Below are 16,447 nucleotides of genomic sequence, written 5' to 3'. Positions count from 1 at the left end.
TACATCTTTATCACTAAGTGTTAGAAATGTCTACCTATGACTAACACCATATTTTTCTTTGTATTAAAAAGATAAGCCTAGTTTGAATCTAGTAATGAAATTCATTGTTTCCTTACAACCTTACTGATTATTTTGTAACTGTAATGATAGTATTTTATTATTCAATACACAGTCTGATCTGGGGGAGGGGGCAAACAGCATTAAAGGCCCTTTTATAAAGCTGCACTCTTAGTAATGCTAAGGAATGCACTTACTTGGAAAGAATGTTGAGTTCTTTGCTGACTTGGGCTCTGTACTTTCTCTTCTTCATCTTGTCTTTATTCGTCATAGTTTTGCTGAGATACTGGAGAATTGCAGGGACATGAGGGAGAACAAGCTTTGTACCCACATTTGGAAGGTCTGAAATGGAGAGGTTATCAACGTGTTTCTCTGAACAGAAGGGAATGTGTAAGGGCAATGCAGTCCTCTCAGAAGAAAAATGACAAATAATGCCCAATCATTGGCACAGCAACAGTGGTAGTAGAAAGTGCCCTCAAGTCACAGCTGACTCACAGGAACCTCTCTAAGAGTTTCCAAGGTGGTCTGCTGGTGTCTGGCTCTGCATAGCAACCCTGGACTTCTTTGGTAGTCTCTCATCCAGGTACTAACCAGGCCCCACACTGCATCTGATGAGATCAGGCTAACCTGGGTTATCCACGGTTAGATTAGTTTCAGCTAACAGTGCTCTGTATTCCAACAAACTATATATATTTCCACCTACAAAAGCATTAGGTGACAAAAAAGGACTCATGTTTATTTTAAAAACATGTCTATGCTTACAGCTTATTAAAGGACACTCTGGGTTCCTGGACAAGCAAGGCTGTGTCCTGAAGACAGTGGAATATGTGCCTAAATTTATCTCAGTTGTGGTTCAGAGGTACACAGCACATGCTGTGCATGGAGGAAGTTCCAAGTTCAGTCCCTGGCATTTCCACTTAAAGGATCTCAGGCAGCAAGTACTGGGGAAAACCTTCCTCTGCCAATCAGAATAGAAAATACTGAACTTAACAGACCATTGGTCTGAGTTGGAGTAAGACCTCCCACATATCCATTTGTTTATATATTCATATTATATTTGATGTTGAAGTCTGATGTGATCTCCTGGCTTAGCATCTCAATGCTGGCCAGAGATTCCAAGCTTATCTTGTCAGAAAGGTTGATGGATGATGGACACTATGTTTGTGTCACTACACCAGAGTTATTGTTTGTGCTTAAGCTGGTGACAGTTTGTTAAAAGAGATTATCACATGACTTCCAGGAACTCTACAGCCCTGGCCAAAGGCTATGAAAATGCAGGATAGGAGTAGTGACATTTCCTAGGAAGCTCCAGAAGTTTCTACAGATAGGACTAACCAGAATTGCTGAGAAAGACTGTAGTATAAGAAACAAACACAGCTGACAACAGCATCTAATCAATCCACAGAATTTGCTTATCACCTTTTCTCTGAAGTGATTTTTGCAAACTAACCTATGTAATTATAACCTGAAAGTTGACATATGATGTTCAAGCTGATAAATGTGCTTTGCTGGGAATATTTCCAGGCACACAATAGTCCCCAGTTCTGGCCCCATGTCCACCCTTGTCCCATCCACAATCTTAGCATGTCTGCCTGCAACAGTCAGACTCCTGAACATTCCTACCTCCAGACATTTCATCCACTTCTACAAAGACAGCGTCAGTCACAGTCAAGGTGCACAAATGATCACTAGGCTCAAAATCAGGAGTATTGAGAAGGCTGTCGGCCACGTCCACCACAACCCCAGCAGTTGCCTCACAGAGGCTTTTGGCTGAGAGCAGAGCAAACACGTTGGATAATATGTCACATTCTGGATGTCCAGGTTTCTGCTTGGCCAGCAAAGGGAAATACCTGAAGGAAAGGCAACAGTCCGGGAAGAACTTACCAGCAATTAATGACAAATGAAGGATAATAATAATTTAATATTGAAAAATTCCTGTTGAAGAACAAGATAGATTATTTCCATCCATCTGCAAAAATGTTTGTAAGTCCAGTAGTAAACTGATCATGACTCATGGTTGTTTCTGTCCACAGAAGTCACATCTTTTAAAACCTCTTCCATGAAGGGATACATTCAGTGATGGGAAGCATGCAAGCATTTGCATGTCTTTAGAAAAACAGCATGGGTTTCCAGGTATCTTAGTAATAAAATCCAACAATGGACTCCAGAGACACTGACTAAAATCAGCACATTTCCCTCCTCACTATTTTTAACTAATTGTACACTATGGTGTGAGGGAAGGTCTTATGAGCAGAATTGTAATTAATTGTATTTTAAGCCAACAAGACAAGGAGATTTCACATGACTTCCTGCATTTCCCCTGAAACCCCTACTTTACAAAGTAGAAGAAAAAGACAGATGTTCATGGTGGTAAACTTCAGCAGTTCTCTGAACATCGAGTAAGAGACATCGAGTAAGAGACAATTGTTTTCTCATTCATAGTCTCTGAACTACCATTGCTGAAAGCAATATTTATTCTCCATGAATCTGTCTGATATACGTTAAGCTATGGGTTACTGCTATATCTTGTGGTAGTTAAAAAAATATATATGCTTATCTTTACAAAGTATATTTAATGATAAAATAGACTGCATAATGATATCGACAGGCTTCATATCTTTGCACAGATGTGCACCCATCTTAGTTTGTTCTTCCCTGCACATTATCAGGAATGACTTGGACAAGAGCTAGGGGTCTCTCATTGCCCCCTGTAGAAGATAAGCCAAGGCACTTCCCTCAAATTCTCACAGGCTGCTCTGAAAACAACATTAAATGGAATAGGAAGAAGAAGAGAAAGAAGAGGAGGATTTATACCTTGCCCTTTGCTCAGCGAGGCTTACAATCTCCTTCCCTTCCTCTCCCCACAACAGACACCTGTGAGGTAGGTGGGGCTGAGAGAGCTCTGGGTGAACTGCTTTTGAGAGAACTGTGACTGGCCCAAGGTCCCCCAGCTGGCTGCATGCAGAGGAGTGGGGAATCAAACCTGGTTCTCCAGATTAAAGTCCCCTAGTCTTAACCACTAACTGGCTCTTCTAAGGTCTTCATCAACCAGAGGCACAAAATTCTGGCTTGATGCTATTCTCCAAAAGTTGAAGAAATTCCTGACCTGCTGACTATACTTTAAATCAAGAAATACTATTACAAAGGACCTTGCTGTAAGCACAGAGGAATAAGGAGGGAGAATTATTCTTTAATTAATCTAGCGCCCCTTTATTAAACTACTACAATTCATAGTCTTGCATTTCCACCCCATTCACAGTTGAAAACATTATCAAAACGGGAGAGATGGCTCATTTGTTGCAGAGGGAGGACAGTTTGCAACACACATGCTTTAGCTCAGCCTTAACATTAACATTTATTTACTTATTACTGACCCATTTAAAAGTTACTGCTAAGAACTATGCACATGTTTATGCTGAAACACACAAGGCATTGTGGCAATATGTGGATTTCAAGATCAGCACACATATGTAGATGTACACTTTTGACTAATCGTAGTCAAATCATATATTTAACTAAGAAGTGAAGAATGTACCTTGGATTTCTACTCCAGATGTGAATGATTTTGAGTAAAAGTGTAGGAGAATATTGGCTCTCAGAGGCCAGTCTAGTTATCTGAAAAACAAAGAGAGATCAAATCAGGGCAAAATAGTGAGACTACAAAGGCAAGAGGTATTAGTACAAATCAAACAACAATGACTTGCTTGCAGAATATAATTCACTTCTGCCTCCATATATATTGAAAAGAGATCTACTGTGGATCAGTGGAAATACAAATGTCACCAGTTAGGGCTGCTCTACAACATAACAAAATAGAATCTCCCATCAATTTCAAGAGAGTATCTCCAAATATTAGAGCAGAAGCCCACCTAACTAGGAAAAAGCACAGCTTCAGTTTACTGTTAAATATATCACATTTCAGTATTGGAGACTTCTTTCCAGGATTATTTAAAAAGAAAAACAGTCCGTGCTTCTTTTTATGTTGCATATTTTTGTGAGGTTTAGCCACCAATCTATTTATGTACAGCTGGCTCAAATTCTTCATCATGTTAAGACTTCCATGGCAGGAAGGACTTCCTGTGAAAAGAGGCAGATCTGTTCTATGGACTGGCTGATCAGTCCACTTGCCCTGGCATGTATGTGCACTGATGTGTTATAGTGACAACGGGACTGACAAATGAGGGGATGTGGCTGCCACTAAAGGACTGGGCAACTGTAGTCAGCATAGGAAGATATACACACCAACCACCAAGAACTAATTCCATTGTTTTTACATTTCTCAGACACAAATATAAAACCAGTCTTTGCCAACTGGGTATATACCAGAGCTGTCAAGGGATTAAAATGTTGTTTAAATTACATTAGGATTAAGTTTGTATGTTCCAGGTTCTTAAACACATGATAAAATCAAATGTTCTACCAATCTCTGACTTCCTTCGAATGTTTAAACAATGAACACATGAAGTCAGATCACTGGTTCCTTAGAGTATTGTTTGCTTTGACTGGCAAAGGCTCTCAGGTAGAGATCTTTTATATTACCTACTACCTCAGCCGTTTAACTGAAGATGCTGAAAACTGAGTTTGGGATCTTCTGCACGCAAAGCAGCTGCTCCGCCACAGCTCCACCTGAAACAGTGAGACACACATATGGAAGCAAGAGGGTTCAAACAGCCCTTACCTGGGGCCACACCACTGCATGAAAGACTGCATCCATTTCTTCCTCACTGAAGTTGTATGCTTCAAAGTCAGAGAAAAAGTCTGCGATAAGTTTGAGTCCAAGCCTCCTTAAATTTTTCAGTGGGTTAATGAACTTTAGCTGAATCTATAAAATAAATCAAGAGGAATCCTGTTTGTGTGTGTTTGTTTTAAGAACAGCAAAGCACTGTGGGGCAGCTATTCTTCATTTCCTTTTCCCATTCTTGCAGAAGGTCAATAATTGAAACACAAATTTAGAAACTGTGTGCTTTCTACTGCATGCATATCTGCATGTTTGTGCTGCCACTACCAAGAATGCACAACCACTGCAAATATTTGGGATGATGCATATGGGAAGGAAATTTTGTACATGAAGTTGCAACAAAGGAAAAGAGCACAGAGCTCCAAAAGAAATGCTAATTCTGCAAAGCAGGCAGGACATGCTCTGGGGATCTGCCACCACCAAACAAATGAAATGTAAGGCAGAGTCCTGCTTGTGGGACAGACTGGGAGGACTAACCCACCTTAGGATACCTTCTGCCACAGGTGGAAAAGGGCTTTCTGGCAACCTCCAAGCAAGGGCTTTAAAACTTCTGTCAGCTCTTCAAATAATTTCCTACTAAAACTAACACTAAAATCATACAGCAAATACAAATGTCAAGATCTATTTGCATATCACTAAAGAAAACCACATGCCTGTTGAGAGAATGAGTGCAGAGGAAACAAGGTTGAACTACAAGTGAGAACAGCAAGAAAAAGTCAGCCTGTAACACTGTTTCAAATTACACAATGTAAAAATTTAACACTTCTGGGAGTATTACTCTGCAATAAATGACTAATTAATAGAGAAAAGTAGCCAGTATAATAAATAGGTTTCTCACAGATGTCCATGACCCTTATTACCCATTATTTAATGTGTTAAATTAAGTCTAACAAATGACAACATAGGAAGGAATTTGTAGAGACAGAAGTTATTGAATTACTGCTGCTTATCTCTGTGTTGTGGAATAACTTCATTTACAAAGAGGCTGTTTTCCAAATAACTGCTTTCCCCATGTTCTGTACTACATGGATATGCAAATCAGTTCTCGCATGGCTGCTTTTCCGGAATTGCCTTATTTTAGACATGCTGGCTGCGGCTACAGCATACTAAAGTCCACGCAATGAAGAGCGCTAGATTGCAGACAATCGGCTAATGAAGCCAAAGGGCATTTTGCTATGTTCTGTTTTCAGAACATGCTTAATGTAACTGATGGAAAATGAGCACTTAATGGGTACCATTAAATTTGGACCAGTTTAATCCGTTATTGTAGGCTACTAGAACAAGACACCAGTCTGAGAGGCCCTGGCAAGAGGTGATTCTAGCAGGGCAAAGTGGAGTCTGTTCTGTTGGGTTAGTACAAAAATCATAAGTGACTGCTGAAAATAAGGATTGTAAAACACCAAGCACAGATCAAGTGCTGTATAAATTAATGGCAAAGATGAGAAAGCCTCTTGCCATTATTAGGAAGTTTGTGTGTCAATGAAATGTAAGATTAATTCCACCCATAGTTTTAATCTTAATACGGATTTTCCACCATTGTTGTTATATTTTCTATTTCTTTTCTGTTTGGAGGTTGAAATTAAAAATAATAATTTCTATACGAATGGAGCTCAGTCAACCATCACAAGAATTTTGACTAGCCTGTTAAAACGTAATTACAATGTGTGTGTGTGTGTGTAAAACATCTGACAAATTGTTTCAAGTCTGAACAAACACAGTCTAAATTTAAAGACACATATTTGCAGTTAATATTCTCCTTTAAACACTGCTGGCTAGAAACACTGCCAAGTTATTAAAACAGGATTCTAATTTCCACTTATTGTGTAATATTTTAGGAACTTGACATTCCTATGCCAGCAAACAGATCTTTAGTTCAGATTGTGATTTTACAGCTTATTAACCATCATTCTTATTACTCAAGATCCAGAAGGCAAGGATGCATCTGCAGAAGAGCACTTCTCACCTTTTCCCTTTGCTGAAGAATGTGGGACACAGTTGCTGTCATGCACAGTAAAATCTGAAAAATCTCTGGCAGGTACTGGCTGATCAGATGCCCCATGTTTTTTAGGACTACATCCAGGCTGCTGAAAAGGCTATGCTGGCGGCCAAGAGGCAGGACTTGTGATAAATCCAGTTCTTCCATTGCTCGAAGAACTGCAGAGTGGCAGCATCCTACAAAAAGGAAGAAAATGTGTAATGACTAGTATAATATAGCAATTGCTGGAGGTACTGTTCAGTATTGGGTAGGTTCAACTATATACAGATAGCTTGCTCCTAAGAGACAGAATTTATCAATACTCTTGGTCTTCAGCTGCAAAACTACATTCAGTTTTAGGCAATACGTTTTAGGGAAGATGCAAAAACCCTGACGACAAATTCACAGAGGAGTACAGTAAGCAATGCAGGGTGCACAAGGCAACTTTTATAATGACCATTTGCCGGAACTAAGTGCCTTAGCTTAGAAGAAAACAAAATTAAGAGCAAGTACAGGATGACCTTCAAAAATATTTTAAAGGATGTCACAAAAAGGCAAGGAACCCTTTTTCTTTTCTGCTACTGTGTGTAAAAGCACAGGGTGCAGATACAGGAGCATGGCTCAGTAACAACTATTCACTTCTTTGCAGAAGGCCCATAAGCAAACAGAGACCCACAGCCTCCCATTGTTGGTGCCCCCTAGAAACTAGTATGCAAAGCCACACTACATCTGAACACAGAGGTCCCATTTAGTCATCATAGTTAATAGTCAGTGGCATAACCATATTATAAATCTGTTGGATCCCCTTTTAAAACTATCTAAGCTAGTGGCCACTACATCTTGTTGTGGTGATTTCCATAAGCCAGCTATGTATTGTGTGAAGAAGTTTGCAATCTGCCTCTCAATAATTACATTGGATGCTCCTGAGTTCCAGTATTCTAAGAAAATACGTTCTCCTTATAATACATAACTTTATAAATCTCCAACCCAGTTCAAGAACTAATTCAAATCAGGTAGGCAAAGAAATCAATTGCCTAAGGAAGCCTATGCAAGCGCTGCTTGGCACTGTTCTTCTAAAACCAACAACCACCAGTTCTTACTCTCAAAAAATGTGCTGGTTATGGTTCTCATAATATAACCATGAGCATACCATTGCTGAAGTGTTTCACAGGCTCAAAAAGTAAATCCAGGAACATTCTGACCTCTTCAGGCAGTGAGCCAGCGAGGAATCTCCAAACAATAGCCATGCGGGTTGTTGCAGCTGATTTGCCTTGTGTTTTATTTCCAGTTTTATTTCTCATTCGTCCATATAAAATCCTTCAAACATAAAAACAGTCATTACATCAGCTTTTCAGAAGCTACCCACTTGAATACAGCTGGCCTGATTTGTTGAGTATGATTACTTCTGTTATGAAGAACTACACAGTTTTAAGTAATGTTTCTATATTGTCAAAACTGCAATCTATCTGCTCACTCAAAATAAAAACTATCATGAAATACCTCACCATCTAGAAACTACCTGTCATGTATCTGGATGATCGTGACCTGGGAGAGGGTGTGTGTGCTAGCCATCTAATTAGAAATATGGCTAGGTCTCATAACAGATATGTAATGAAAAAAGGAACATTCTTTTGCTATTTTAACAGAGCAGTATATAAAAGAAGGAGGGAAAGAACAGTGTAATGGCAAAATTTAGGAAATGGTTCCAGAAAATTCAACGTCTTCTTTGGAAATGGCACATGATTGCTTTTTTTTTTTTTGTACTTCATTTTAAAAGATTCACAACAACCTGCATGGATTTAGTTTCAAATTAATAAATAGTTCTTAACAAGTAACCCACCTCATTAAAACAGAAACCAGTTCTGGTCGGTGCTGTGTTTTGATAATGGTGTTTTCTTCAGAAATGCTGAAGTGAACTATTTCTTCTTTAAAGCTCTTGTCTTCCAGTAATCTCTGCAAGTTCTCCCTGTAAGTATACAATACCTTAGGAGAAAAATTCTTCTACAAAAGATGACGTCACTAATAAAATAAATGATGCATAGAGACAGAATGCACAGCAACTACATACACGCATGTACACTCGTGCATCTATATTTGGCTTTTTGTGCATAAAATATCTCTCCTATAAGATTTAGAGCAGCCACATGAGAATAGAGAACTCTTACCTATATGGCAGCAGGTGTGGATGCTTGTAGGTCATAATACAGTCAAGAGCTATTTTTTGTATATTCTGGTCTTGATGGGACAGAAGCTGAAGCAATATATTAAAAGTCAGAAGAAACTATATATGTTTCCAACTCAATAAATACTTTTTAGCATGCTAAACCAAATAACACTGTTTCTTTTCCTACAGAAAACAATAAACAGACATATGAACAGGATTCCAAAGAGAACCCTTTTTCACTTAGAAAATACTCAGGAGAGTAGAGGTTGTAAATTATCTGCTCCCTCAGGGCTCACAATAATACATGTAGACAGACAAACTCATATAAAGAAATGCCCCGTAGTGACTGCTGCTCCATTTAGCTCCCTAATGACCATCCCAGGAAATGACAACCACAAGCAGCGCTAGCACCTCAGGGTCTCTGGTCATGGTCTATTGCAGCCCTGCTCCTTGAGTTCTTGTTACTAGAGATGTCAATGACTGGACATAACAAGGATGTTGAATTATACTCTCTACTGTACAGCTGCAATCTATTAAAATCATTGTTCTAACGATATGCACCTCTCAGACCCAAAAACATCTTCCCCAGTGTCATCCAAATAGCTATGTACTAAGAGTTACCCCTCACCAATATCACCAGTTATGCTCTGAAATCTTTTTCTCATGGGCATTTATTCCACAATGAATAAAGCAACATTCTCACTGGGCCAAAGTGAACCCAATCTCTCTTTGATCTGCCTGGTTTGGGGTAGTGTCAGAAGAGAGGCAACCAAACCTGATGCCCTTTGTTTTGTCTTAACTATGCTTTCACTGAGATTTAAGCAAAACATGCATACTAAATACAAAGAGTGCTCATAAAATTCACCTGAGTGTATATTTCATTTAACTTTGGCTCTAAATGCAAGGCACGTGGATTTGAAAATTTGGCAAATACTTCCAAGTGGGCCTTCAGCTGTCTGAAATAAAAAATAAAAACAAAATGTATCACTGGAAATACCTGTTCTGTGATATTCTACAATGATAAAACTAAACAAGGAGGAATGAGTTTATTAATGTGATTTCTTCAAATGCAAAGACTGCCAAGGGCTGCTAACCAAGTGGTTTGGTATAAATGATAAACCTCTGGCCTCAATAGATACAAAAATAGCTTGCTGTTTTACTTCATGTTCCCATCCCACCCTCCCTGTGTGCAGAGTGCAACTGCAGGCTTCTGTGTTTAGTTCATTTTTATTATGACCCAAAGGCCATTCAGAAGGAGGAAAAAACCCCAACATATCTATGTAAAATCTCAGCATACATAATATGTCTTTAAAATAACAGGTTATCATCTGAGTAGATTATATTCAGGATGTTATCTCAGTCCATATTTTTATTATTGAGAATACAAAATTAAACAAAGATACAACAGTTCTTTGGTCAACTCCAACAGTATGATTTTGAGAGTGTTCTGCACAGAGAACACTTTTTAATCAAATAACATAGGCTCCAATAAATTCAAGCATGCCTGTATATAAAAATCTACCATGAAAAAATATGTTAACCAATCTTTCAAACAATTTGGAAGAACACGGATAGATGAAATGTTATTGTATCTTCCTGTCAAGATTACAGATGATAGCATGTTAAATCTAGCCCACATAAATGCATGGTGATATCTTAGTTAATGTTGGTAGATAATGTGAATACTATTGTGGGTTCAATGGCGCTATCAAACAGTAGAGAAGAACAGACACTGCAGCCTTTAGCCAATGTTTCTAGAAAGTCAATATCCTTTATACAGTCTTTAATCCCTGAATTAACTTTACTTAACCCCACAGCTGCATATAAAAGCTGACTGGTAATCTTGGTAGCAAATAATTGGAATACTGCTGCCATATGCTGCACTCCTGTTATGAGGATGAATTTTATGATTGTTCCTATTTCCCTTTTGACATTAACTAGGATTGTGGGGAATCAAACCCAGTTCTTCCAGGTAAGAGTCCGTGCACTTAACCACCACACCAAAATAGAGTGCACAATTGTATCATCCCAAAACTATCCCCCCCCCCGCCGCCAACCCCGGTCTGTGGAAAATTGCCTTCCACAAAACCAGTCCCTGGTGCCAAAAAGGTTGGGGACCACTGGTGTAAACCACCCCACTGATAGGTGTGCATGTTTAGATTTTATTTTTTTTAATAAATAAAACTCATTTTATTTTATTACTTGGCTAGTCATTGCCTCTAAAAAGAAGGCCTTTTTGGGACTATCTCCGTCAATAAGATCTTGCTTTGTCCCACCTCTTACTATGCTCTGCCTTTTAAAGCTAATTTTTCCCAAATAAAAGATCAAAGGCAAATATTTATAATTCTGTCAGCGGTAACACTAGGCACCTGAAGAACTTAGTGTTTGTTTCTTTTAGCCTCATAAACCAGGATTAAGCCAAGTTTTGAATTCTAATTTGAGGGGTTGAAAAGACTCTATTTTGCCTGGAGACCTGCATTCAGACATCATAGCAAACAGGAGGCTGATTCAGTGCTTCCCAAACAAAAGCTTTCAATGATACTCCATGCACAAGGGTAGGAGGGAGTGGGGAGAAAAACAAGCACAACAGCAAATTGCATTGATGCCTGGCATAGTGAAGCAGAGATTTAATCATGATTTCTAGATGTGGCCATTGTCATGACCCTGATACAATAACCTCTCATAAATTAGAGCCAACAATCCCTTGTAGAATGACCTCTCATAAATTAGAGCCAATGGTGAAGCACCTCACTTTGCAGAAGGAAGTTGCTGAATCTGATCTTGCTATCTTGACTAATATCTCTCTGTGTTAAACTACATACTAATTTAATAAATTTATATCTCACTTTTCCTAAACACAGCCCAAAATTGTTTGCAAATAATAGTATATTTGCATGTGTTTCGTAATTGTGAAGCCCTTATTACTAAGATGTTGGCAACTTTATCATAGACCTTCACTACTCCCAACCTAGTCCAGCCTCTGGACCATTTATCCAGAGACAGGTCCTTAAGAATATGGGGCTGACCATTATTGTCATAATCAGACCTCCTGGTAGAAAGCCACAGCAGGATGTAAAAAACATTTTCACTTTTATGCTCTACATAAAAACACTAGTATGAATCTGGCAGATAAACTGTGACCCCCAAGGTCAAGAGAAAAACCTTTGCTAAAGAATTCATTAACATCTTGCTAGCAAATCTTTTACAAGTATGTAAAAAATCCCAGTGAACAAAAGGGACATTTTGAAGCCAAAGGTTTGTCACGATCTGGAAATGCCTTGCTTTCATGCATGGGCCCTGGGAACCTAGACCTAAGTGTCCTATTAGAATAAAAGCAGGCTTGGCACACTGCATTCCTGATCAACCAGAACCAACCAAGATTCCATCGCCTGGAATGTGGAAGTGGAAAAAAAGAAATAAAACCAACATTACATTCAAAGTGAAGCCAAACAATAGTCAACAGTGACCGTTAATATTTGTGAAACATTTGTTTTCCTTCCCTGCAAGCCTTACTTTGCTGCAGCTCTTCTAGTCTTCTTTTTTGGCATCCCTTCCATCACAAGCTCTCCAGAGGTTGGATTCTTTTCCCCTTCATCATCCTTCTCATCCTCTTCCATAATTGTTTGGTTTATTTCCTCAGAAGGCAATTCTTTTTCTCCCTCACCGCTGCTGCCATCACCTCCACTACCACCACTGCTACCACCACCACTGTCTTTTTTTGTAAGGTTTTGTGCTGGAGCTACTAGTGAATCTGCAGGATAATATTCATTGCTTCGAGAGAGAGGGGAAGAGATCATGGATTAAAACTACTGCTACCTTTTCCTAGCTAACCTTCCTGACTGTTCTGGCCCTCATATCTGAAGAAGTAAGCAATGACTCACAAAAAGCTCATACCCAGCTACAGATTTTGTTAGTCTTGCTCCTTTTTACTGTCCCTGAAAGTAATTCAAGTGCTTCAGCAAAAATGATCTCTTTCATGTTACTATGGTTACCTTGCCACTTTCTCTCCTTTCAAGTCTCTTTCAAGTCTCCCTGTCATTTTACACAGACACCTCCACTTTATGGTACATACAGTTATGTTCTCTCACTATATGTACTTCAAATATTAGCTACTCTATTTAGTCCAACCACATAAACTAGACCCTTTTGTTTGGTTCTCCCAAAGCTTCCTCTGTGGCATTGGCCATGCTGTTTCTTATGCCTCAAATGTCTCCTAAGCCATGCCTTCCTTTCTTCAACACATCTTTCCTCACAACAACCATGCACAGAAGATGGTTTAGTTCTCATAATTTCCCCTTCACTTATTCCAGGAAACCTCCAATTATAAGCCATCTCATTTTAGTGCCTGCAGTCCCACCTCCAACAACAGAAGGCTAAAACCATCTTTTAGTTGCATAACAAGCAGTAAAATACTTTCAATAGCATTTATAACCAGTGCTCCTAAATTACAGTCCTGTGACTCATCCTCAGGGAGAATTATCACTTACTTAATAAACCTTAAGAGAAGTGGGGAAAGTTCTCTTGATCTGGGCTCTACTCTGTCTGGAAACTTTGACATTGCTTTCCAAAGCAGAAACCTAAAATTTGCAGGATCCATTCTCTCGCTGCACCACGTCTGACACTTCAGCTGCTCAAGATAGAGGACACTGACATCACCTTCCTGAACTTTCTCTTTTTCAGTATCCATAACATTTTCCTGTTGTTCTTCCAGTTCCATACATAACTTCTTTTCTATGAAAAAGCAAAATATTATTCTTATGTTACAAACAATTATGAAAGAAGCTCTTCAATAGTTCTGCATTATTTCTAAGAACAATGGTACGTATTCAGTTTAGGAATCCCACAAATTTACATTGATGTCCCAATTGCCACCAAGCTAATAAAGGACCGATGAAAATTTTAGAGCTTTGTTTCAGCATGGCATTGTTGAGATCCTCCAAGAGGCTACACTACTTGAAAAGGGGAAGAAAAGAACTGAGAAAAGGTTTCAGCAAGATGAAGAAGATGAAGATATTGGATTTATATCCCACCCTCCACTCCGAATCTCAGAGTGGCTCACAATCTCCTTTATCTTCCTCCCCCACAACAGACACCCTGTGAGATGGGTGGGGCTGAGAAGACCCTCACAGCAGCTGCCCTTTCAAGGACAACTCTTACAAAAGCTATGGCTGACCCAAGGCCATTCCAGCAGGTGCAAGTGGAGGAGTGGGGAATCAAACCCGGTTCTCCCAGATAAGAGTCCGCACACTTAACCACTACACCAAACTGATCGAGTGACACTTAAACAAGATACCTCTAAAACAAACTAGAGAACTTGCAAAGACAGAACCACTTGGGAAAAATTGGCCTTCATTTGAAGTTTCAACTGCATATCTCTCTACTGGTAAGTTATCTGGATTTCTACATCAAAAGCTTGCAAAGCAGATTCAGGAGTCAAAATAAAAACTATGAAAATTCAGGAGTCAAAATAAAACTATGAAAATCAGACAGAAACTTACTTAATTCCACTCCCTCTTCTCAGAAATGCTAACATTTGCAATTATTTTGGCAAGAGGTGCAGAAAGACTACGTGTTGGGAGAAGGGGATGTGATACATCCTATGCAAGAATAGCAATCCAGCTTGGACAAGCTTCATATTATGCTCAGTGGTAGAGCATCTCCTTGGTAAGCAGAAGGTCCCAGGTTCAATCTCCGGCATCTCCAACTAAAAAGGGTCCAGGCAAATAGGTGTGAAAAACCTCAGCTTGAGACCCTGGAGAGCCGCTGCCAGTCTGAGCAGACAATACTGACTTTGATGGACCAAGGGTCTGATTCAGTATAAGGCAGCTTCATATGTTCATATGTTCTATTCACTGGGCCTGCTTAAAGGCCCCTCCACAGATGGAACATTTGCACAGAAATGGAAAGGTACAATCACACTCGCTATTACATGTAGCCGCTACACACCATGACAATGGCCAATCAACTCAAAGAAGCTTGCCATCTGACCAAGAACCACCTCTATTTTTGCCTCAAAAAATTCTGAGAGATTCCAAATCCTCCTATTCTAGCACTGAGACCAGAGAACAAAGAGAAAAACTCCAAAAAATTAACCAGAACCCCTAGATCTGTTTTTATAAACAGCTTTGAGCTTGGCTGTCATTATTTACCTCAACAAAACATGACTTACCAGCATAGGATGCAGCTTTTTCCAAATGCTCATAGTAGACTTTCCAGAACTGCTTGTTCTCCATTTCATTTGCATGGGAACTAATTAAAAATGAAAAAACAAAATTGATAACTGACATGTTAGCATACTCTTTGGTCCATAAACCAGGGTGGATCCTACCCCAACCTACCACTCCACTGACCAAATGTTCATTATTTACTTATTTATTAAAAATATTTCTATCCTGTCTTTACTTTTGGCTCAAGTTTGAAGCATTCCCCCAATCTAAGGAAACTTCCATCAGTGTAAATGCCTCTTCCATTGGCTAGAAAAAGGCTACTTGGAGGATGATTGGATCTACCCCACTAGCTGATATTTGCAGCTTTGTTTGTAGTCTTACAGTCAAGAGAGGATTCTAAAATTCCTTGCAAAATGTTATTAGAGCAGAATATTAAACCTGGGGCATGTAATTAGGCTGCTGGTGTTCATTCAGCTAAAGACAAGCAGCATTTCAATGCCCATCATTATCAGATGCACTCAAGAAGTGCAAACTTTAGTGGTTTGCTTGATGAGGATGCTAATGATCACCCCGCCTCATTCAATCATACTTGACAGGAAAAAATCACTACATTCTGACATGTCTTCTGGTCACATAGACAACTTCCCTTGTGAATGCAGTTTTCTAGTTTACCCAGATAAGAAAAACATTTGGGTTTTAATTAATTTTCAGAATGTTGATATATTTACAAGAAGACTTCCCTCAGAAAAGCTTGGTGACTTTTAAAATTTTTATTATATATTATTGGGTTTATATCCTGCCCTAGCCCACAAGTGGGCTCAGAACGGTCGTAACATATAACAATTGTTAAAAACATGTGATCCAAAACCAGATTTAAAACAGTACAAAACAAGATGCCAGCTTAAAAAACAACAATCAGGTGATCCATAATGCCTGTAGGGCTGGTGCTCTGGGCAGGGGAGGCTGAGATGGTTGGACGTCCGCTGCCTCAGCTGAAGCCTGGCAGAATAGCTCCATTTTACAGGCCTGCAGAACTATAACGTCCCGCAGGGCCCTGATCTCCACCAGAGAAAATGTGTCATCACTCAACGTTATCCCATCTCATGTCTTCAGGGGTTTTCACGAACCCTGAAGCACAAACTTCCACAACCTTCTCCACTGCGCAAACTGATTTGTGTTTCAGGAAGTTCATGGAGGGCCCCACCTGCAAGTGAGCCCCAAAGACCTTTATATGTCATCAGAGCCCACCACCCTCACTCAAGTGAGCTCCCATGGCATTTAAATGCCTTCAGAGCCCACTTCCTGGTTAGACTGCCCAACCAGAAGGGAGCCCCAAAGGCATTTAA

The 16,447-nt window shown here is 39.4% G+C and overlaps 1 protein-coding gene across 1 annotated transcript in view; it reads right to left on the bottom strand.

The window, feature by feature from the left end:
• UTP20 (UTP20 small subunit processome component) overlaps positions 1–16,447 on the bottom strand; it is a 100,216-nt gene that overhangs the window by 38,756 nt on the left and 45,013 nt on the right. Inside the window, exons 20-31 of the mRNA XM_060245253.1 lie at positions 15,104–15,183; positions 13,422–13,665; positions 12,448–12,705; positions 9,800–9,890; positions 8,936–9,021; positions 8,611–8,736; positions 7,921–8,087; positions 6,759–6,967; positions 4,736–4,879; positions 3,593–3,672; positions 1,681–1,907; positions 255–399 (exon numbers count right to left, since the gene is read on the bottom strand). Coding sequence (XP_060101236.1) covers positions 255–399; positions 1,681–1,907; positions 3,593–3,672; positions 4,736–4,879; positions 6,759–6,967; positions 7,921–8,087; positions 8,611–8,736; positions 8,936–9,021; positions 9,800–9,890; positions 12,448–12,705; positions 13,422–13,665; positions 15,104–15,183 — 1,857 coding nt within the window. The remainder of the gene's footprint in view (positions 1–254; positions 400–1,680; positions 1,908–3,592; positions 3,673–4,735; positions 4,880–6,758; positions 6,968–7,920; positions 8,088–8,610; positions 8,737–8,935; positions 9,022–9,799; positions 9,891–12,447; positions 12,706–13,421; positions 13,666–15,103; positions 15,184–16,447) is intronic.

This window comes from Heteronotia binoei, chromosome 8 (assembly GCF_032191835.1).
Source record: "Heteronotia binoei isolate CCM8104 ecotype False Entrance Well chromosome 8, APGP_CSIRO_Hbin_v1, whole genome shotgun sequence".
Classification (NCBI taxonomy): domain Eukaryota; kingdom Metazoa; phylum Chordata; class Lepidosauria; order Squamata; family Gekkonidae; genus Heteronotia; species Heteronotia binoei.
Note: the sequence above shows the minus strand (reverse complement) of the source record. Positions and strands in the feature narration are given on the sequence as shown.